The sequence below is a fragment of the Rhynchophorus ferrugineus genome, unplaced genomic scaffold (assembly GCF_030347505.1).
Source record: "Rhynchophorus ferrugineus isolate W39M unplaced genomic scaffold, kcgeb_rfMv2 rfM2, whole genome shotgun sequence".
Lineage (NCBI taxonomy): Eukaryota > Metazoa > Arthropoda > Insecta > Coleoptera > Curculionidae > Rhynchophorus > Rhynchophorus ferrugineus.
Genome location: NW_027472581.1, coordinates 75,445,948 through 75,469,341, shown reverse-complemented (window position 1 = coordinate 75,469,341; position 23,394 = coordinate 75,445,948). Strand labels below are relative to the sequence as shown.

Sequence of the window (23,394 nt, the reverse complement as noted above, 5' to 3'; positions counted from 1 at the left end):
GAAAACAATTCTTATAATAGATATTTTCAAATGTCATAACGTGAAAATGACAACGGAACAATAAATCGGTAACAATACGAGGTAATTGCGTAAGAACGAATCGAATAAGAAATGACTATGAACTTGATTTATAAAGCGCACAGCCTTATATGATGTTATATAATCAATTCTAGACGTAAACTTTACATGAAACGTAGAGGTGTTACCAGCGATTTCGCAATTGGTGTTTTAAAAGCGCGCCCGTCCTTGTTTTTCTGTATCAGTCCGACTAACCCGTGAATGATTTTTCTATTATAAACTGACAGCACAAGTCATCTTGATTTCATCGGTGTCCCTGAACCAAATAGTTATCTGAATTAATGTATTTATGAATATGTCTTACCTACAAAATTAAATATTGTTTGTAATATACTGTAAAATATTACGAATATTGTAATGTTTTTATACTATCACTTGTAATCGTATCAGAACAATGAATATGTGTTACATAAAATAAATTAACAATGACATTATTGTGAAAATAATGGGCGTCGATACATGATATTAATAATAACACGAAATTAGACTCGTTTGATTTGGAGTGAAATATTATTAGTCAATAATGTATAATATTAATAAATCCTAATAACATGTTTTAGTTCGTGGACCACCTACAGGGGACAGACAAAATAATATGAACATAGTGCAATTATGGTCTATCCAAAGTAGCAGTGAACTCACGTCATCAAGATATATAATGTATTGCCTTTTGCAATTTCGAAATTCGTTTTAATACCAGGCAATATTTTTCTTCTCATTTTAATCCAGTGAAAAAGTGATATAATGCTGTCTGACACCTTCCAACATGTAACCGAATCAGCTTGCAAAAGTAGTTCGGTTGTCGAATATCTGCAGAATTATTCAAAACATTAGTGATAATAACAGGCCGGTGACAATAACCGGCAAACGTTGTTTTTGCGCTTTGATTGTTTTAATAATTTTCAAATCGCTACTTAATATTTGTGATTATTTCGGCTGAAAATGTCTAATTAATAACTTTGAACAGGAACGAGGTAATGGGGGCCCATCTTTACCAGTAAAATGCTTTAGAGAGGTAAATGTTGATAGTATTAAATATTAAGTTGGTTTCGTTTTTATTGGAAATGTTTTATTTGTATTAAAGTTGCACTGTATTTAGCCATAGTGCCCATATTATGCAACTTCCAAACATTGCTTCTGAAAATTACAATTTTTAAGAGCATTTAATAGAATTAAAGACGACTTTTTTTTAATTTGTTTACAGAGAGAAGGTACTTCAATATGGAACATTAGGTCACCGCAAGCAAGACGCTAATAAAAAGACTGTATAGACAAAAGAGTTGAAGGAATAACGTAAAAGTTAGAGTAACATTGGATTAGGTCTTGTAAATCATAATATTTTTAAATAATTTGTTGCCGATATATTGTTCTTCATGCTAATAAACAGGAATCCAAAAAAAGATTCCAAGTGGCCGGCAAAGACTGTAATTAAAGAATGGCTTGCAAAACCTAAGTTAAATTTTGAAGATATCATGTCAAGGAGTGACGAAATTGAAATTGCTACTTGGTAAATATAAACGAAGTGTTTGTGTTTTATGTAATTTAGTTTTTTACTAATGGACCTGAAAAAAGATATACAATAGTTCAGATATATGAACAATATGGCCACAGAGGTCAACGTCTTCCTCCCTATCGCTGCATATTCAATCAAATCGAATTGTAATCGGATGTGCCAAAGAATAACTACAATAGACATGCAGGTCGAGAAAATATACAAGCAAGAACTATTTGAAAATGTGGAAAAGATTGTCGACAGTAACACCCTTCGGCTTGGATGAACACAGAAGAAGAAATTTGCAAATGATGTAATTGTGAATCTTAGCAAACACCAGCTTATATTTCAAACGAATCAATTAATCAAATTTGCATAATAAGTAAGAGTCAAGTAAGATGCCTAAAGAAGTTTAATAATTTATATACATACACATGCATGTACAGTCGAGACCGGACGAAAATTAATAAATAGAAAAAAGCAGCCTTTCCACATATGACACATTTTTTCATAAAATGACAAAGAAATGTTTTCTAGGCAACTGCGAATCGACAACTGGGATTCGGCCCAAATCCAACATGCTCTTCTTGGTTTTGCCTCTATAAGAGGTGGTATTAATCTCATTTGTACAATTTTCATTAGTATTTTCCCGAGAGTTAGAAGAAGTAGAATTCCTAGAATTCCTCAATAGTTTTTGAAAGCTACACTATTTCCATTTTGTAATATTGGAAGCATTATTGCCTTCTTCTTTACTGACGATATTCTCTACGATTGTTTACTTAAGCAAAACGCGAAGCCTTTAAAATAATGTTTCCCCACTGTCCTTGATCATTTTTAATAGTTTCACTTATTTGTCCATTGTCGGCTCGTCAGCAGAAAATAAAGTTTCTGGAACATCATGTATTAACGGAGTTTCTTCTTCCTTTCTAATGTGGTCGCTGGTATATTTACTCTAACAATTCAGTCTCCTAAGCGTTTGGAACAATGGAGACTAGCCTGGCATGTGAGCTATTTTAATAGATGAGGAACAACACGATCACTGGTTGAAGTTATCGAACATAATTGATATACTTAAATAACGAATTGAATGTAAAATAATGTTAGGATTTAAATCTCTGTATTGAAAGAAATATCCTTCAAAATTAATTCACAATACCTATCTTAATAAGATCAAATATTCACGATGTAAATTTTAGTAAAATATTTTTTGAAATCTTGTAAATAATTAAATAATAATTTAATTGATAATTAAATAATTATTAATTAAAAATAAGAATAAATTGTAACAAATGATATGTTCATATAACAAAGCTTCGTAAAATACAACCTAATGAGGATCCAAATAAACCCTACATAATATAGACTTTAAAATTCTATTCAAATGATTTTAGAAAAATTGAGATATTATTTAAATAAAACCCTCACTAAGAGCAATCAGAAAGGCCATTACGTAGTTCGGTTTGAAATATGAGTAGTTACAGGCGGCGTGTCTGACCATTAACGTCGCTGTATCATTTGCATTCATTATATCGTATATTACCTTCGTTAGTTTTTTTAATATTCAGGTGCATTCTTCTGGCTTCTTCCACTCCCTTTCGATTTCCGTATTGGTCCCATTTGAAATCGGACATGCTTGAATAGGTTTTCGGCGCTGAAAGAACAAATACATTGTGTCGTGAGAATCAATATCAATAGTAAGATTTATTAGTAAATAAATATATAAATAATAGTAATTATAAAGGAACTAAGGAAATTAAAGTAATAATTAATACTAAATTGAACACACTATAAGAAAATATAGAACGGCATTGTTCACTAATTACGTAGAGGGCACCTGACGATCCACTCGATAATCGAGGGAGACGTGGTATCGGGACCGGGCGAAGGGAATGATGAGATGTACACTTTTGGATATAAAGGCCTTGACTAGAATGGATATAGTCATAGAGTAAATTAGAGGTTTAACTTAAATAGGCGAAACCGAGGAAATGTTTTGCGTGGTCCTTTCAATGGCGGCTCTGAGACCACTTTTTTGATCAGTTCACTTGAATTGGCCTACGAAGGCATTTGATTGGTTCATTTCTATAATGCGATTATTTGTTTCAGTTTGTTTACGACGCCATTTTTGTGTGTATGATATAAGTACGATCAGCATTCTTCTGTCTTAAATATAATCACTATTATTCGATTTTAATGTATCTTCATTCTTAAAAGTGTTCTGTATCCAGTGTATGTGCGGAAATAAAAACCAGACGTAGTTTTTCTTGGAAGAAACACCCCAAGTTAGCAAGATTAAGGATTTGTGTGACTTAGCATTGCTTTTACCTGGTACGTATATTTATTTATGTAAAGCATTTGTGTTCATATATATTATTATTTACAGCAATACAACAGAAGAAATTATGAACATATTACACAGACTCTAAATCCAAAATGTGTCCAAATGAGGCAATGGTAAAATTACATTGAAGGTAAATGTAATTATACTACATGAAAAGTTTTTATTACCTTTAAAAGGTTGTTTGTAAAGTGTCTTAAATTTAAAACTTAGTTATTTAGAAGGGGTTCATTTACTTAAAACAAATGTATATTGGTCAAGATACTTATAATTAATATTTTGGCTTAAGGCTCCTTAACCGAGATAACTTTTTCAACAAAGATGTTAATAAAATACATTAATACAAAATATTATAACACAATTTGCATACCAACAAAGTGAGCTTGATTTTATAAACAAGAGGTTATCATGATTGTTTTATTGTATTGTTAATAGATTCTTAAGCTGTCTTTTTAACTCCTCGATTTTACCATAATAAGAGCACAGCAGTAATTTTGAAATATATGTTTTAATTTTTTGTTACTGTTCTTTAAAGTATTACTTTTTGGTATGTTTTTTCCCATCTGATGTATATCATACGATTTAACTGTTTTAATTATCCATTCCGTAATTTTTGCAATAACATTGTAAAAATAATAATAATTTGCCTCAATACATTTTTGTGTTGGACAAGGTAAAATATTAACAGACACATATTTTCAGCTGTACTTTTGTATTTAATACATCTTTTTTGAATTGATTGCAGCACTAAAAATATATAAAAAAGGGAAAGAGTTATAGACAATTTTGATTACGTTTCGCACGAGATATGTTATGTTTTTAATTAGATTGCAGCCATTTTTATATCCACATTTAATTATTTTTTATTTATACTTATGTTTATATTTATCTTTATTCTTATATTATATTCTTATGTTTTAGCTTTTTGATATTACATAATATTTGTATTTATATAGAATTTTATATTATTAAATGGTTTTGAAAAATTATATTCTGGTTTTATTTAAAATTTAATTGGTTGATAGAATGTGACGTCAGAGGTCAGTCACGTGATATGTATGAAATCGTCGACCAATGAAATGCTCCCCTTATAAAATATTTTCATTATAGGTGCCTATAATGGTAATTTAAACTAACCAATGAAATTCAGTGAAATGACGTTCTCAGCGCCTTCCTGCTGAGACCATGGAAAACAATTCTGAAATTATTTGTATTAAGTTAACACTCTATATATTACATTGCATATATTACATATTATTAACACTCCCTCGAAGGGTACTCGTTGACGTAGTTGATAGACGAATGTTACTGTAATTACCGTTGTAATTACCTATATTATCAAGATAGTAACCATTATAATATTTTGTTAAACATTTGTGTTTTATTTACCAATAAATAAAAGTATTTCTTACAACACATGGGTTATATATTTTTTACATATTATTTAATTAGCCACGGTCAAAGTGTCTCCCTTGAATATGTTAAGTGCTCGCATGTATTTTGATCAGCGATATTCAGTATATATAGACATTAAGGATCGAACGCTTAAAATTGCATTTTGGACGTTCATTACATTTGTAATGCCTATTAAACACCTTTAGAAGCTTATGGTGACGCTGATTCGTTATATTCTAATCGACGGTTTTAGTTTCGATTTCTAAGTAGTGACTTTGCAAAGAATGGCATACATTGCCAAAATAGTCCTAAAACAATGAATTGCAATATTTACTCGATGGAAAGTCAGTTCAAGCTGTCAAGGAAATTTCAAACAGCTTAGTAGCTGACGAGTCAATTATTTTCAGACGTTGGCATGCTATGGAAAAGATCCGCGATAATGTCATTTTGAACCATTTCAATATCATGGTTTCATTACTTATCAGGATTGAAAATGTATTTACTACAACAACTCTAAGCAAAGAACTATGTGTTATTGGAGGAGAGACTAACATGACATTGAATATTAATTGTCACAAAGTCTTGTTTATATGGTGTTAGCAATGTTTAGTGTATTACGAGTTTCTAAAACCGAATTAAATTATTGCTGTGGATTGAATTGAATATATTGAATGGCATATTGTTGCAAAATAATCTAGCAATCGCTAATAACAGACGCAGAGTCATCGTTTTGCATGGTAAGGCTTGGCCACAAGTTTCAATAATTGCGAGGGCTACATTGTTTCAGCTCAAATTTTGAAAACAACTAATGAAGCTTAATTGGGCAAGTAGAATGGCTGCAGAATGAGATGTGATAGATTTTTTTATGGAAAAGTCATGAAAAAACAATGGTGGGTAAAAAGGCACATATCATGATGAAATAGTTAAGAAGTATCGCCCTTTAATTCTGGTCTCTTGGGACAAATAGTATGCCGATGACCTGATTATATTTGTGTTAACGGCTATTGTCTATTTAATTGGTTTTTAATGTTTCATTAATCTCACATAAAGAAATAAACACATCGTAAATATTATTATAAATGTTCATTATTTTTGAGAAATGTATATTACGAGGGTGGTTTAAATATGGCCGAGAGAAATACTCTGACATATTTATTTACTATTGAAAAAATTTACAAAAATATTCAGTTTTTTTTGTAGGTATTTCCTCTCACTAGTTACGCATTTTGTCCATGTTACTGGAAGTTTTTTGATGCCGGTATCGAAGAATTCCTTGGGCAACTCAGACAGTCATGTGAGCACAAACTCCTGTAGGCTCGTCGTCGGTGGTGAATCTTTGACCTCCGAGTGCTTCTTTCAGTGGTCCAAATATGTGGTAGTACCAGTAGTAGTAGGTAGTGTTCCAGTACCTTCCACCCTAATTCCGAAATTGTGTCGAGCGTGAGACGCGCGGTACGAGGGCGCGCGTTATCCTGGAGAAGTTCAATTGGAAATTTATATTGAACATATCCTATTAATTCAGAAGTGCGAGAATTTTCGAGTGTTATTTGTAATACTTCGATATTGATATGAGAATGGAGTCTCTCCTCATGTCTTCTTGCCATTCTCTTGATTTAGTAATCAATCATGTAGTCTCAGGACTTTGTTCTGGAAAACTATATTGTATTTATATTACTTTTTATGGAACAGCTCTATAATTGAATAACGTATGTCCATATAGGTTTCAATACTTGTGATACTGTGATTTCTCTCAATTAATCAACACATTTTCTTATATTTTAATGCCATTTCTTTCCTTTTCTTTTTGCATGTTCCTTCCAGCAAAGATTCTTGCATCAAGATTCATTCCAAATACTTAGTGTTGTTGGTATATGGAATTATAGTATTTTTTATTATTATTGGCGCGTCTGGTCTATATTTACTGCTGTTAATTATTATTTTCCAGATTTGGCTCCAATTATTTATATTGCCAATTGCTTGCTTTTTTGTGTAACTTCTTTGCTATTGTCTCGCTCAATAAGAATCTCAGTATTATCAGCAAATGTAGCCATCGTGATATTTTACATTTGTGGCATCTCGTATGAGTAGAGTAGGTAAAGAATTGGTCCCAAAATACCTGGTAATACCTGCTTCAGCTTCTGTTATAGAGTAGGTTTCCTCTTGTTTCACTCCAAACACTATATAAGATTATGGTAATGTAAGGTTTTTATAGTTTAGTATATTATTTCGGTAATATTTTTGGTAGCTTATTATTTATGGATATTTTTTTAGTTACCAGTATTTCATTGAAATATAGGAAAATATACTGGCTAATTGGAAGAAAATCACAATTATCAGTACATAATAAATTGCTATTACATAAGATATATATAAATATTGAAACCTATATGGACATACGGAGTTCAATTATGGGAATGTTCTGCAAAGAGTAACATAAATAAAATACAAATTTTTCAGAACAAAGTCCTGAGAGGTATTGTGGGTGCACCCAAATACTATAGGACTGATTACCTACATCGAGACCTTCAGATACCCACAGTCAGTCAAGAAATCAACAGAATTGCAAGGGGGCATGAGGAAAGACTCCATTCTCATACGAGTATAGAAATATTGTAACTTTTGGATACCACCAGAACAGCACACAGACTCAAAAGAATCAAACCATCTGATCTTGTGTAGTGTTGTGCAGTGAGGTGCATATATTAAAAATTCAGCAGTAACATGTATAAATATTATTTCACCAGAGACTGAGAAAGGGCTGAGCAAAACAGTATTTCCATTTTGAATCATTGTTTTATTTTGTTACCGTTTTTGATTGTGGCTTTCGTTTTTCAACTACCATTTTCTTTATTTCTTTGAAACGGTTTGAAAAAGTATTTTAGTCACTTCGTGTGGTGCATATAAAGGCCTGGAAATAGCTGAATCATCAACTGCCAAGATATCTAAAAGATTTTTGAGAGTTTTAATTGGTTTTGCAACCAACAAGTCTTTTTAATTTTTTATGGCTTTATTTTGATGAAAATACATGCAAGTACCTAATACGTAAATATTATTATGATCAAAAACTCACTGGATTCGGGTCGTTCTGGTGGTTCCTCTGCTTGTATATCAGCATCAATATCTTCATCATCGTCGTCGTCATCTTCATCGTCATCATCGCCCGTAGAATAGAAGAATTCATCTTCAAAACTGTCATCATCTTCCTGAAACAAAGTTATGTATAAGGATAAGTTATATATAAAATTTTGATCATAATCTAGTTAAAAGATACATTACTCGAGGGGATATTAATAATGTCTATAATGATTATTTAGAATGAAGCCATATATCGACAGAGAAAGAAGTTTTAAAAGTACATTTGAATTGTACAAGAGTATCAGATTTCTCAACTTGTTATCTTAACCAGTCGAGCTTAAACATGTCTTATTAATGAAATTACTTTTTATAGACTGGTGAGTTTCAAAGCCAATCAAATATTGAATGTTGAATATTGGCTTGTTAAAATCGATAAAAATGTTTATTTATTAAATAATTAAACACTTATTTATAATTGTTAAAATATATAATAATTAATAGATGTGCTGTTACATAAGTACGATATTTAATATAAGTCAAAAAATCAAAATTCCAAATCTTATTATTTGGTGAATTGAAAGCTTAAAGGCTTCCAAAGGGAGCATTCAGTGAGAAAGGATTGCTAAATTGGCATGTTAACTTTTCCCCTTTTGTTAAATCTACAAATAAATCGTCTCCTATTTATATAACATAGTCTATACCCTTCTTTCAACGTAGATTTCATCGGCTATTATAAATAGAGAATATATTTTCTGATAAATAATTTCTAATTTTCAATTTCTGATGATTAATTATTCATTTCAATTTATTGTAAAAATAATATAATTAAATCACAGACACAGTCACATTCTTGCATTTAACTTAAGGAATTTTCAATAAAATAAACAGGATTTTGCTAAAAAGCTTACTTCTGAGGACAACATATAGAAAAGTTACGAATAATTAGCAATTCATACAACTCACTTGTATTATTATAATAACAAAAATGTGGCTTCGATTTTTAATATAATTTCAATAAACATTTAAAATGATAAACAATTTGTCATGACTCATTGTTTATTTGCAACAAATTTTTATTCAAATATTTAATTTCTACGATTCGACAATCGTTTTATTCATCTTATTAACATTATCTTGACTGAAATGAAAATATTAAAACCCAACTATTCATCAGTCAGAAATCAGCTTCAAATTTTTTACACAAACTCAATCAACAACTGTCTTAAAGATTGGAAAAAGCTTTTTTATTTAAAAATAAAAGACTTTGGTGCTAATAACATATGTTTACTATGATAATACTATTTGTCACAATTCTGCTCATTTAAGTGACAATTATATGATGATTCGTCCTTCGTATATTCCGCCGTATTTTGTGCTCAAAGATTTGCATTCTTGCATAATAAAAATAAGTTAATTAAACTTGTTACATCCGCAAAAGTATCCAAATTTATAAATACTAACATTAATTTCAAAAAAACATCCGATTAAGACTTAATAATCGGGACAAATGTTGAATAATCTACCAAGAAAGGCAATTGGCAGAGCTACAAATTAGATTTGTTTTGTTCATAATTTAATTTTGAGTATCTGTCTCAAAATTATATTATTATTTTTGTATTGTTTAGACTTAACACTGACTTCAAACTAATCAGTTGGTAGTAGTTAAAATAGTATTGTAAATAGTGTAAATAGGTAGGTATTAAGCTAAATTGTGTGTATGTAGTAGAATATAAAATACGTGTAGTAGATAGGTTAAATATGTTTTTTGTTTACTTTTATGTTATTTATTTATTACGACTATTATGTACATATTTTGGTTTAAAACGTTTTTGGTTGTGTTAAAAATCTAAGTTTCATTATTTTCTACTTTTTAGTGAGTTTCTTATTTATTTTTGAAGTTGGTTCAATTTTTTTGTTAAATATATTTTATTTTTCTCTTTTTGGTGTTAGATATTTACTCAATAAAGTATACATTATTAGGTATTTTATTAAGTATTACAATAGATAGCCCAAGTAAAAGTACTGCCCGTATGAGAAAAAATAGGAATATATAAACAATGATTGAAAGTAAAGAATGTTTTAGTCCCTGGGGTCCGTTACCTAGTCTAAGTGATTTGACAAATGTTTCAATCAAACTAGAATAAAAAAAGGTGCTGCTTTGTCATGAATCGACTCCATGATCTCCGCGAATGCAACACTCTAACTATTATACTATAGAAACAGTTGCTTACAGTGTTTCTACGACGTTACATATGATATGGTAAGTGCATAAAAAGCAAACTGTCTGACTTTACACTGAACTACTTCCGATTTTCACATCAGTTTATATTAGTCACAATATCTGATTACTTAAGATAAAAAATTACTAAGCCAGGGACAATAGGTCTTCCTAGATAAGTATCTAGTTTTAAATCACTGTAGAGGTTAATATCACTATACTGAGGTAATCACTGAAAAAAAGGTTAATGTTTTCCGAAATAAAAAATTACGATCCAAATACCTGATTGTTGTGTACCACTATAATCAACAATATTCTTCGTTTCAAATCCTGAAAAATAAACGGCAATTCTTACATACAAGCAAAAATTATTCAATGATCAAAATACTCATCAGATTTTGTTATAAAGTATAATTATTCAGGAAGTGTTCTATTTTGGCTATATTTTAAATTGCAAGCCAGAGCAACTGGAATTATTTGACCTCAATTGTTATATATAGTTAAAAAAATATGACACACATATATTCGCTGGAATACCCGGAAATGCGTTTAGTTATATCTGTGAAACTGTAGGGAATTCAAATGACTAATTTAAAAAATATTTTATTGATGGATGTTTTTCCTAAAAGTTCATCGTACTAGCGTCATTTAAAAGACATAAACTATTTATTTTTATGCATTTATCATAATGGTTCAATTATTTCTATCAGAACCCGGCCTGTACATCCCTATTAACGCGTGACTAATACGAATAAGTATCCAATTTTAAATGCTCTTTCGGGCCTAGCGAACTAGCTCCGACAGATTCCATTGGACAGCAGTTAGTTTATGTGACACAGCGCACACATGCACATTGGAACGGGAATAGTTCCTGTATGACGACATTTTAATTAGTAAAATTATTCTGGAATTCCATTTTATACGCCGGGATAGTTGCTGTGGAAACTACCATTTAAATGTTTCGTTTGTTCGAAAGGACCACCCATGTAAGTCGCAGTCTATAAAATTCACTTTTTTTCTAGGCCAATTTAAGTGTAATTAATGTGGCTCGGAGGCTATGATTTAAAAGCCGAGAACAAAAAAAGGTATAGAAAGTGCTTTTTCTTGTTCATGAAAGAACAGTTGTATTTAATGTAAAATGATATTTATTTACTTTTGAACTATGGATGACTTGCTAGAACTGTGAATACGTTAAGTCCTTTTTCTCATAGGATGACACAATCCAATAATGGATACATATTTTTTATATAATATACGTTCATTAGCACACACTAAAACTCTTTCTTTTTCCCATTGAAGCTACTATTTGTATATTTTCGTTTATGAGAATAATCTGGAAGGTCTCTGTGAAGCATCCAACAGCAATCTGATATTATTGAGATGCTCCATTTTCCTCGGAGGCTTTTCTACATCTCTTTAATTTCCTGGCGAAACCCTTCATTGTAGTCTTCAGTCACATCTTCCAAATCTTTCGGAAAGTACTCGAGGTGGGAATGAAGAAAAAGTACTATTAGACTCGTTGGGCAACCTAGGTATATATATATATATATATATATATATATATATATATATATATATATATATATATATATATATATATATATATATATATAGAGTGATTGTTACCTAGATATTGAAATCCTTTTGGATTCTTTGGACGATTTGTTTATGATTAAGGTTTTTATGATTGCTTAAAATTGTGTCTATGACTTCCTTAAAAGCAATCCACCCTTCTTTCGTCAGGACGCATCAGGGTCGTTATGAGTGATCAGACATAAGCCGTCTAATGTGTGGTCTGACGAAAACACTTTGCCTTATCTGGATAATCTATCTTTGAGAAGGGAATTTTCTAGAAATTCCTTCATCAATTCCAACCTTAAGTATTGTGGCGGTAAAAGAACTTTATGTTGAGGTATCACTGTTTCTTGAAGAACGTTCTTTTCACAAACTTTAAGCTCCCTCGGCAGTCAACTCTTTTTAGTCCAGTGATCTGCTCGGTCTCTGTTATCCCATAGACACAAACAGCAAGGAAATTTGGTAAACTCAGCTTGTCCAAGCATCATGCACTAATTTTAAAATCATCACACCTGAGATTCGCGGTCTTCATATTTAAATATGTGAAAAACCAATGATTCTTACATATGATACCGTTATTTATTGTCAGCATAAAATATTAAGGAAGTACAAATTGATAAAAGGGCGCGGCGCACTTTTACCTGAAGAGACCCTTGGGCAGTCGATGATGCCACGTCTTAACTGAACGATGGTCAGTAAATGAGTGATCTAAATTACCCTTCAATAATATCCCAGATCTCGAGGTTGCCAGATCTTCGTATTCATTTACTGGTCGGCACTGTTAGCACTCTGTACGTGTTTCAACATCTGGGATTTATTTTCTGGGTATTTTGTAGACTGCCATTCTAAAATGTAAAATTCTACGTACTTCAAGGTCGTCAAGCCTACAGGAATGGAAGCATTTAAGGCTTTTTTAATGAATTTATGAAAATACGCCATTCTGCCATCTCGTATTGGATCTTAAATGGATCCATCAAACCTTCAATATTGGTGCTATAAGCAAATTCGTTCTTTTGGGAAAACTCTTTGGACGGGAGCCCTTTCGCACTATATCTAAGCTAGGAGGAAGACACTGTTGGCACACGAAGTAAGTTCCGGTTTTTGAGCCTTGTGCCAACCAGCTTTGATCAAATAATGTAGTTTGCCCTGGGAAAATAATTGCGGACTTCTATCATATTACCATTCAGAATTTGACACGTAATCGGGTTCAGGTACGTCACCATTTTCGTCAGAACTTGGAATCTCGGCCAACGTCGCCTTAACATTTGGGCACCGGTATATCTTTACCATGAGGGATGGGACGAATAGGTGACTGCAGATGTTGATATAAAATTACTGCCATTTTGCATTACAATTTACACTACGATATATTTTGAGTTAGATCCTTTCACATTACAGGAAAAAACGTAACAATCGTTACTATCGTTCTTTTGCTTATGCTATAGCATAAGAATTCCATATTGGAAAGCTTTTTCCATACCTTTGAGAGAAATTGGTTTAAGAAAGGTCTTCAACATATCGTCTGCACATTTTATGAGGTGTCTAAGGTTTATCCAGAAGGAAGTCTCTAATATTAAGTTTTGGCTTTACAATATAATGCAAATATAACAGAAACTGTCAGGCGAATTCACACACTTTCGTGAGGACAACATAGCGCTATACTTTAGGAGGACACATAAAACAATGATAATCAATCAATGACAATGACATCTTTATTCGGAAGATAATAGTACTTAATCTTCTAAAAGTGGTTAGTTAGTTTAAAATTAAATCTCTTATTTTTATAATAATCTTGTATATTTTTTCCATGTTAATTTCGTTTTCTGCATACCGAAATACATATAAATTAGTTCGAACATACTCCAATAGCTTTTTTTCGTGCAGATCTGTGTTATTTATGATACGAGAATCCGACAGGAAGGAAATATCTCTGCTACATCAGTAATTAGATCGAAGAAGACTGAATGCCTTATGGGATAATTTCTAAGCTAATCCAACTCCCCAGTAGGTAGGCTTAATGACGGAAGTCTAGAAACCTTCTGACCTAATTATTGAGCTGTTAAGATATTTTAATTAACACTTTTTACCAGTTTTGAACATTGTGACCTTTATAGAGATTACTACTGAAGTTCATTGATTCATTCTGTCAGACATAACGAACTGCTTTTAGAATAGCTCTTCTCGCTAAAAGAACTTTGAAATGTTAATTGCTGTCCATTGTTGGTATTACAGATTACCGACTAAGTATCATACTATAAGGTCAAAAAGTGACATTTTTTACAAAATGTTATTATTTGGTGAATGAATTTGATTTTAATTTTCTTTCCAAATTGCTAGTCATAGCGACATGTTTACTAATCAAGTTTTTTTTTAATTCCAGAATACTGTAAGAAGAGTAGGACGCACATTTTTTAGCTTATGTTTCACTATCCTAGATGAATTTTTGTTTTTTTTATTAGAATACCCCTTCAAACGGACTTCAAATTAAGTTGTAGGACCTTCCTTTAGAATATTTAAGTAGACTTTTATCTTTCTCGTCTGTATTTGAATATAGTCAGATATTGAAAATTCACTTTTTTTGTATTGCTTATATAACAGCATCAACTATAATCGATAGGAATGCCTGCCTTTGTTCGTTTTATAGCAACATAAAGAAGAAGTTTCGAAGAATCAATATTCTACAGGATAACGAGCTTTTAAAATATAATTTTGTTAATGACTGTTAGTGATATCTTTTTTAATAAGTTTTCTGCAGCACCCATCATGCTCAGCTGTATTACCACTTGCTGTTGGTTTGACTAGCAAATGTTTTTGAAATGATCGTGAAAATGGATCGATTAACGATGCTGCCTAATATATATTAATTAATATATATTGTATCAATTTTTTTTAATAAATGTCTATTAACGTGAAAAAAAAAGAATGATGCAAGCATCTAATGTTACATTCGTATATATATTATTTTTCATCGCTACTGTATAAGTAAGATCTGACCATTGCAATTTTCTATGCAATTAGAGATAACGGTGAATAAATGGAGGAACTGATTATTTTAATTTCTTTTTAGATCGATTAAATAGAAGGAAGTTATACTTAGATAAGTACTAACACATAACTGAATTCAATTTTTTTTAAACATTTACTGAATAACTAGTTTATTATTCTTATATGTTAAAATAATAATATTTAAATATTTATTACTAGTTTTCATACCTAACCACTAAAAATTTGTATTAAATTACAGAAATTTCTCTTAAATAAATTATATTGATTCCATTGTTTAAAAAAATATTTATTATTAATGTATCGCTTTGGAATGTAAGTTGGGAATGAAAAAGAATAGTGAATATTTTATATAATATATTACATTTATTATTTTGTTATAGATTATTTAAAAAAATAATTCTTTTCGAAAAATCCTTTCGTCAATTTTGCAGAATTTTAGAATTTTTATATCAAACTAGAACTGAACATTTACATCAACATTTACATCACTTACAAGAATAAATTAAACTTTATTTGCATTAATTTTAGGATCTTACTTTCTTGGAATATTTAGTAATCTTAGATAATAATGGGAAATACTAATATTCAAAATACTTAAAAACTGAAGATTAGTTGTATATTAAACAATTTATAGTCGAAATAAACGTAGTAAATTGTACAAAATTTACAATTGAGGATTATTTACGGTGATATTTGAGTAAAGAAATATATTTTTTAAATAGTAGTTTAAAATATCATTCCACATTTGAACTTCATTTACATATTTTGAATAATATACCTTAGTTTATATAATAAAATATTTGCTATCGATTATGTGAAAATCAGTAGAAGCCTATCGAAGGGACTTGTAAAGCATAATAAGAAAGGAAATAAATAAAATAAAAAATATTCTTACCACTTGTGTTCTAATAAATACGTGTTAATGAAGCTAACTGATTAAGTATGTACGAAATCTGCAAATATATTTCTTTCCTTATCTCTTCTGTTAACCTAAACTAACTGCAGTTTTGGATTTTATTTCATTACCTAAATAAATATTATTGATACATTATTGGATAGTTTTGGGCATTTATGGGTTAAATATTGACTTTCATACATGTCTTCGGGCATTATCTTCTTTTATGCCTTACTTTTATTTGGGTATTGTTGTAACATCTTAAACTACAGTTCGCATCGCATGTATATTTGTTTATTGTTTAATTATTTGAAGAGGTTGTGCTTACGTTTAGCTCACATAATTACAATTTTTTTACGATTGTATAAAACTGAAGACACTTTTCCATCTATGTAATACCTGTTACATTATGTTTTGAGGTAGCTTAAAAATTGTTCAGTATCTTTGCTACGTTCAATTTTGTTCTCATATGCACTTTTAAATCAATTTAATGGTATTTACATGACTTAAAAGTCCATGTTAACTCAAATAAGTTAAATTTGATAAACTGGCGCAAAAAAATATCAATATAAAATTGAAAATTTACAATCATATATAAAAATACTGGTAAAATTATATCATTGATTACGAATTTCTATTAGATATGTTGAATAAGATGTTAGAAATTATGCGTTTCGTATGCTCTGATATTGTGATTTAACTTTAAAAAGGTATTTATGGATAATAATATATGTTAATCAATATATTTTCCATAATTTTCTACATCATTTTCCTATATTTTTGTGATACCGTGTCGAAAGAGGGATGTTGATTTAGCAACAATGAAATCATCAATCAATATATGGACCTCTTTAGCTTTTCAGAATCATGTGTCAGCCAGTCTACGCCACATTGATCAGAACAAGTTGTAAAAAGATCTGGAAATCAGAATGTCTGGTGAGTACGTTGGCTGCGACAACACTTCCCATTCAAACTGTAACAGTGAATCATAATTTTTGCAATGTGTTATACCGGTAGAGATGATATGAAACTTTTCTTTTTTGTCTGGCAACCAATGAAATCGCTATGTTGAAACGGTTCGAATTGGCATAATTCGTATTGTAGCCATTTTCTCTCGCTCTAGGCCCTTTCCCATCATTAGAAAGTGTTGATTACTAACTGCTAAGTTGCCTGAACGTTTTTTGGGAATTTGAGCTTTTTATTTTATGAGTCTTGCAGTTTATTCTCTTCAAATTATTTCGGTCCTCTTGGTCGTGCAATTTATAATTATATTTTGGGATATGATGGAGCAGTATCACTATGAGTTTATAGAAATATTTGACTGTTAGGAAATATTTAACATTCAGTGAATAAAGTGAATAAAAAAACCTTTCAATGTTATTTTTATACTTATTTTAACATAAAACTAACTATTTTTTAACGTTGGGAACTATCGACTGAAAACAGTCGAAACAGTCGATGGTCAAAAAACTAGCGACTGAAAATAGTACTACTATTTTCAGCCAAATGCCCGGTTCGACTGTTTTTTTCAATTCGTGATGTTAGACGAAGATGTATGAATTCTTTCCTGTATAAATTGCGAGAGAAGAAAAGACGGAGATAATTTCTTGGAGCAGTTAATTTTGTATGAGTTTATATTTTTTCCAACGCTAGTATAAGCGAGACGGAGATGTACATATTTTTTCATGTACTAACTTTAAATTGAATACTATTAACATGCAATTAATAATTTCTTTTTAAAGGAAGTAGAATTATTTTTATGTTTGAATGTTCTGTGGTTCTCTAAAATGGAATGGAATAATACCCCACAAATGTTTTATTTTATTTTAATACGCTAATTGATATTTTTAAATAATATACTATAATAAATATAGATAATAGAATAGAAGTTAAAATAAACATAGAAACTAAAGATATACAATAACCATAAGTATTAAATAAAACTTAAACATATACCTAATCATAGAAAAAAAACTAATACATGACATAATTAATGAGGATCGCACAAAACTACAAGAGCATTTTTAAATAAAGTGAATGCTTTATTTATTGTTGAAGGGAAATATTTTTTTAACAAATAATCGAGAGGGTAACCGAAATATTGCCTATTATTGCTATAAAAACAGTCAAAAGTATTTTACTATTTATCATTCACAATTTTAATCCTTTTATCCTATTACATTATCAATCTGGAAAAATATCGTTTCAAAATCCTGCTATATTAATATACAATATATTGTTATTTACAAGCAAACTAATAAAAAAATCATAAAACTATATATATTACATATAAATCTATGCATAATTTGGGTATGCTTTTGTCAAGGTCGCGGCTAGGATAACGTTAAAAACGTTAAAAATCAGTCGAATGAAACTAGTAGAACCAAAAATAGTAACTAAAAGTACACGACTGAAATAGTGACTGAAAACAGTCGACTGAAATAGTCACTGGTAAAAAGTAGTAAAATCAATTGAACCAAAAATAGCGATTGAAATAGTCGATAGTGAAAAGTAATCAATTACTAAATAGTCGATAGTCGTTTTTAGACGATAGTTCCCAACGCTACTATTTTTTTGTTAAATTATAAACGACAGATTTTTTAACAAAATTTTAATCAGTACTTACTAAATTTTTTATTATTTTGACTACTAATTTAAGTGAATTCCAAAAATAAAAGGGGAATTTGGGCGGTTCTACAGCTTCTATGATAGTCGTGGTTTGAATACACTTATGCGTGTTTTTAATTTATATTAGTGGTTGTCCATAGGTATGAGTGTAAGATCATCTATGCTAGTATCCAGACTAGGTAAATCGGACATCTTTTTGGATGGTCTTTTAGATGGTTACCAGTCAGTAGACTAATGATGAGGTTCGCGGTTTAGAATTGTTTATTGTTTTTATGATTTTTTGAATTCAAATTTGTTTATTTGAAGATAAAATCTAGTTGGTAAAAATTATTCTGCAATATAATGAAAGTTGTTAAGCAGTTTAGGTATCTAACATCTTTGGTCTTAGAAGTGTTTTACTTTAATTCTAAGCGGATTGAAAAAATGATTAAACCACCGCTTCGAAATCCCTATTCAATAATAACATTAATATGTAAATGTAATTTTTTCTTATATTAGAAGTGGTACCGTTTGAATAACACGCTCAACAATAAAATGTGTACTTAATGAGCCGTGTCTAAGCAAATACTAAACGAAAGCCATTGTAATGTAAATAAAGCGAAAACACACATCGATATCCACTCGTGCTGAACTTCAACGGTAGACAATGAAAAAGTACTTGATTTCTTCACACAGCTGTTGCGGGATTAATTACTATTCACAAGATATCATTATTGTATAGTTATTTGATACATTATAGTTTTTTAGGTTCTGTGAGTACCATTTATTCGTATATTGTTTGAAAGATACAGTGAATCCTAATATTGTGAACTAACTTTAAAGGGTTGTTAATAAATACTTTTTAGGGTTAATTAGGTGGCTCGGGGAATGGAGGTGAAACGAAATGAAACAGTGATGTTTACATTCTGTGACCGTTATTTATTGACGATATAAAATATTATGTGGAAAATACTAGTGATAAAATGATTGGCGCTGGGTTTACCTGATGACGAGGCTTGGGCAGTCGATGGTGGCACGTCTGAATTCAACGCTGGTCAGATACTGAGTGAATCCCAGTCCCAGAAAAACGTCTCGGGTTCGCCAGATAATCGTTATCATTTCATAGTTGGCGCTGCTAGCACACCGCCTGTGTTCAACATCTGGGATTATATTTCTGGGTATTTTGTAGACAGTTATTCCACGATGTAAAATTTGACATGGCTCAAGGTCGCTACAATTTTAATATACTTTAATATAGAGAAAAATGATATGTAAACCAAATGTACGTAAGATATGATAGTGTTGTGTTCTAGAAAATCTGTGAAAACCTACATAGAAACGTCGTCGGATCTGAGAGAGTATCACCACTTTGGTAAAGATAATCGAAAATGATATGTCGGTTGTTCTTGGAATTCTAGTTCTCTCAGAAAACATAGTAGCTCAAGAAATGTTGAGGTACACGATTTCTCAAAACGAAACCTTAACATTATGAGAAATTTATCACGTTTAATTAACAACCATTAAAATATATATGTCAACTTCATCACTTCTAATGCTAGGTTACATGTTGGGAAAGAATTTGTTGGAAAAATATTGTCTGCTAGAAAATAATTTGTCAGTTTTGTCATTTAAAGTTAGTTTCAAGTATATCAGAACGGAGTACTAAGAAAAGTAAGCTATAGATAGGTATAGATAAGTAAGTAATAGATAACTTTACTGTCACGTATCTGTGGTAACACTTATTTAATGAAACCCTGCAGCGCTAGATGGTCCAAATTCTAGTATGTTTATGGCGATGAGGAAAAAAAGGTAAGAGATTAGTGTGTTCGTTTTTATTCAGCCAATCTCGATGTTCAAAATCAGCCCTGGCTGGCTAATCGTTCAAGAAGCCGATAGAATTCTTAAAATTATGCAGGGAGACCTAAATATTTTCTCAATCGCTACAGAATTAAGCACCGATCATAAAATAGCTGTGAACTATTTACATAAGACTAGATATCAAAAAAGCTCTATACTTGGATTCCATATTAATTAATAGCGAAACAGTTTATTTAGGGTTTAGATACGATTTGTTAATTGTTGTTAAAGCAAAATAGGAAAAAAATTGAACAATATTTGAAATGTATGATTACGATGGAGGAAAAGTGGATCACGTTCGACAATAGTGGGTAAAAATATCGTCGTAAAAGCCCAGAAAACTTTAATGAATAGTTCCAAAGCCTATATTGATGCCAAGGGAAATTGGGGTTGAAATTTTTAATACCGTTTAAACAATTGATCATCATAGGCTCCTAAGCTTCCAACCTGGCCAAATCATTCTCTATTGCCAATAACTGATTTGAATGAAGCAGGCCATTAAAAAACAACCCGAACTAATCAATGAGAAAGTTTTTTGTCTTTCATCTCGACAACGCTCGAGCATACACATTTTTAGTGGCTCGATAACAATAGGTTCTGAGTTTGAGATCACCCATCCAACTATACAACTAGCTGTATAATCTGTACAAAAATATCTCCACATTGTAATTCTTGAATTTAGAGTAGAAGCTTTGATTAGATGTTTGTGCAAATTATTCGGATTTTGGCTCAGAAATCCAAGAAGTTTTAATTAAAAGTGACTACATTGTGATTTTGCGAGAAAAGTGAAAAAATATTAACGATCAACACGTCGCATATATAGTTGGTTAGTATTTTTAATTGATATAAATAAATTCGATTTGAAAAACCTGAAAATAATCGAAAGTAAATTTCCTCCAACATAGTTTTTCTTGTTAATTGAAAAATTCTACTGAGCTACTCGTATATTCTATATAGTGAATTCTAGTTGCAGGGGAAAATTTTGCAGACATTAGGTTTACAATTTCTTCTATGTTCAGAAAACCAAAACCAGGTCCAACCTTTTGTAGTTGCTTGATTATCAGTTACTTAGAATAACTTTTGGAACAATATTGCTACTTTAAGTACTTATATATTGTAAATGATAAAAAAGTCTTAAGATTAAGAATTTGTTAAATTTTAACCATACACTAAGCTGCCTGTCTACAAAAGCCCATTCGAAGAGACTTTAAAAATTAAAAGGATTTTATGGGATGTTTCATTAAGTAGTTAAGTCTTTCGGCTACGAGGCCAGCTCGTGTAAAATAATAGGTCAAAAATGTGTGAATTTTATTTTTGATCAAATTAATTTTAAATGGATGCAAACATTTGAAAAAAAAATTAGGATTAGAGAAATAATAAAATCATTTTTCACCAAGACAGCTCAGCACGTTTTTAAAGCAGATTTAGTTTTTTTGATATCTTAAAATATCCTTTATGTTAAATTATTATCATTAAATGGTAATGGAGTTAATAGTTACTTATAATAGTTAATAGTTAATAGAGGAGTATGTTCCAGTTTCCCTTTTACCAATCAAGGTATTGACTTGACACTACTTAATGTAGCCTTCGAACCTATCAACTGACTAGTGACTGACTTAGAAACCATCCCAGAAGACATTTAGTCTTATCAAGCTTTGTTACTGACGTGACCGGAATGGTTGTTTATTTTCAAACTTTACACTATTGCTCAGAGACATTTACAATCACAATCACTAATATAAAGACATCAATGCTTGGCGGGATTTGAACTCGCGATAAGTACTTTACATAAACACGTTGAATGACACCAGTTATTGGTTCTAGAATATCGTATTGTATCACTTCATTTAATATATAGTATGGAGCATCGATAATTGTAGGCAATACTTTATTTTGGAACCGTTGTATGATGGATATATTTGACTTGCTAGCGGTTCCCCATAGTTGGATTCTATATGACCAAATAGGCTTGAGTATAGATTTATACAATGATATCTTATTATCTAATGAAAACTTGAATTTGTGCTCGGTATACCAATACATTTGTTAGAGTTTAAGTCCAAGTTGTTTCCGTTTGGCAAGTATGTCCTTCTTCCAAGTTGGGTGTCGATCTAGGTGCATACCAAGATATTTAGCATCCTCTGCTTGCGGGAGTTGACAACTATTGATATTCACTAGAGGACATGTTCTTCTACGGAGCGTAAAAGTTATATGACTGGATTTTGTTTCGTTGAATTTTTTTACGCCATCTTTTCAGCCACATTATACTAATAAAGAAATCGGTTTAGTATTTAATTTCCATGAACTTATTAAACAACTTAGCGAATAACAATTTCCGATCTAATACTTTCTCTAGAGGTATAACAAACAACAAAGGATGATTTAGGTATCAGTTGAGAAACAAAGCAATAGGGAATATTTATTTTTTTATCCTATAATCTACTTATAAAACATGTTATCTAGTCGAAGAATTATTGTGGTAGTCTAGTCGAGTCGACAATCGAAACACATTCCGAACGAAAAATCACTCTCCACGTTATTCCCTTCTTGTTGCTCGTTTTCTCTTCGATCGGGCATGCAAATGAAGTTTTATTCTTCGGCATGCCAGATTACACGAGGCCTGGCGATAATATAAGGTTCCAATATGTCTTTTCGTTTTATTATAACGTCGCTGAGTTTACGAGCGGGATAGCTGTGCCTTTTATTATACGTTTCGATTCAATCAGATTGTCGGTCCTCTCTTCGCCGGCTCTGAATAGGCATTTGTTCGTGCTGTACCGCTTCAAAAACACAACTGGTCTCTCTGGAGAGTTCGTAAACGCCGATATGTATCAGAAACGTTGTAAACAACGCGCTCC

General features: G+C 30.9%; 1 protein-coding gene across 2 annotated transcripts in view; it reads right to left on the bottom strand.

Moving 5' to 3' along the window:
- Nucleotides 1–23,394, bottom strand: part of LOC143190500 (uncharacterized) — a 203,588-nt gene that overhangs the window by 36,451 nt on the left and 143,743 nt on the right. For both annotated transcript variants that reach the window (XM_076394815.1, XM_076394814.1), the window contains exons 3-4: nt 8,374–8,506; nt 3,111–3,221 (exon numbers count right to left, since the gene is read on the bottom strand). In XM_076394815.1, the coding sequence (XP_076250930.1) occupies nt 3,111–3,221; nt 8,374–8,506 (244 nt within the window). The remainder of the gene's footprint in view (nt 1–3,110; nt 3,222–8,373; nt 8,507–23,394) is intronic.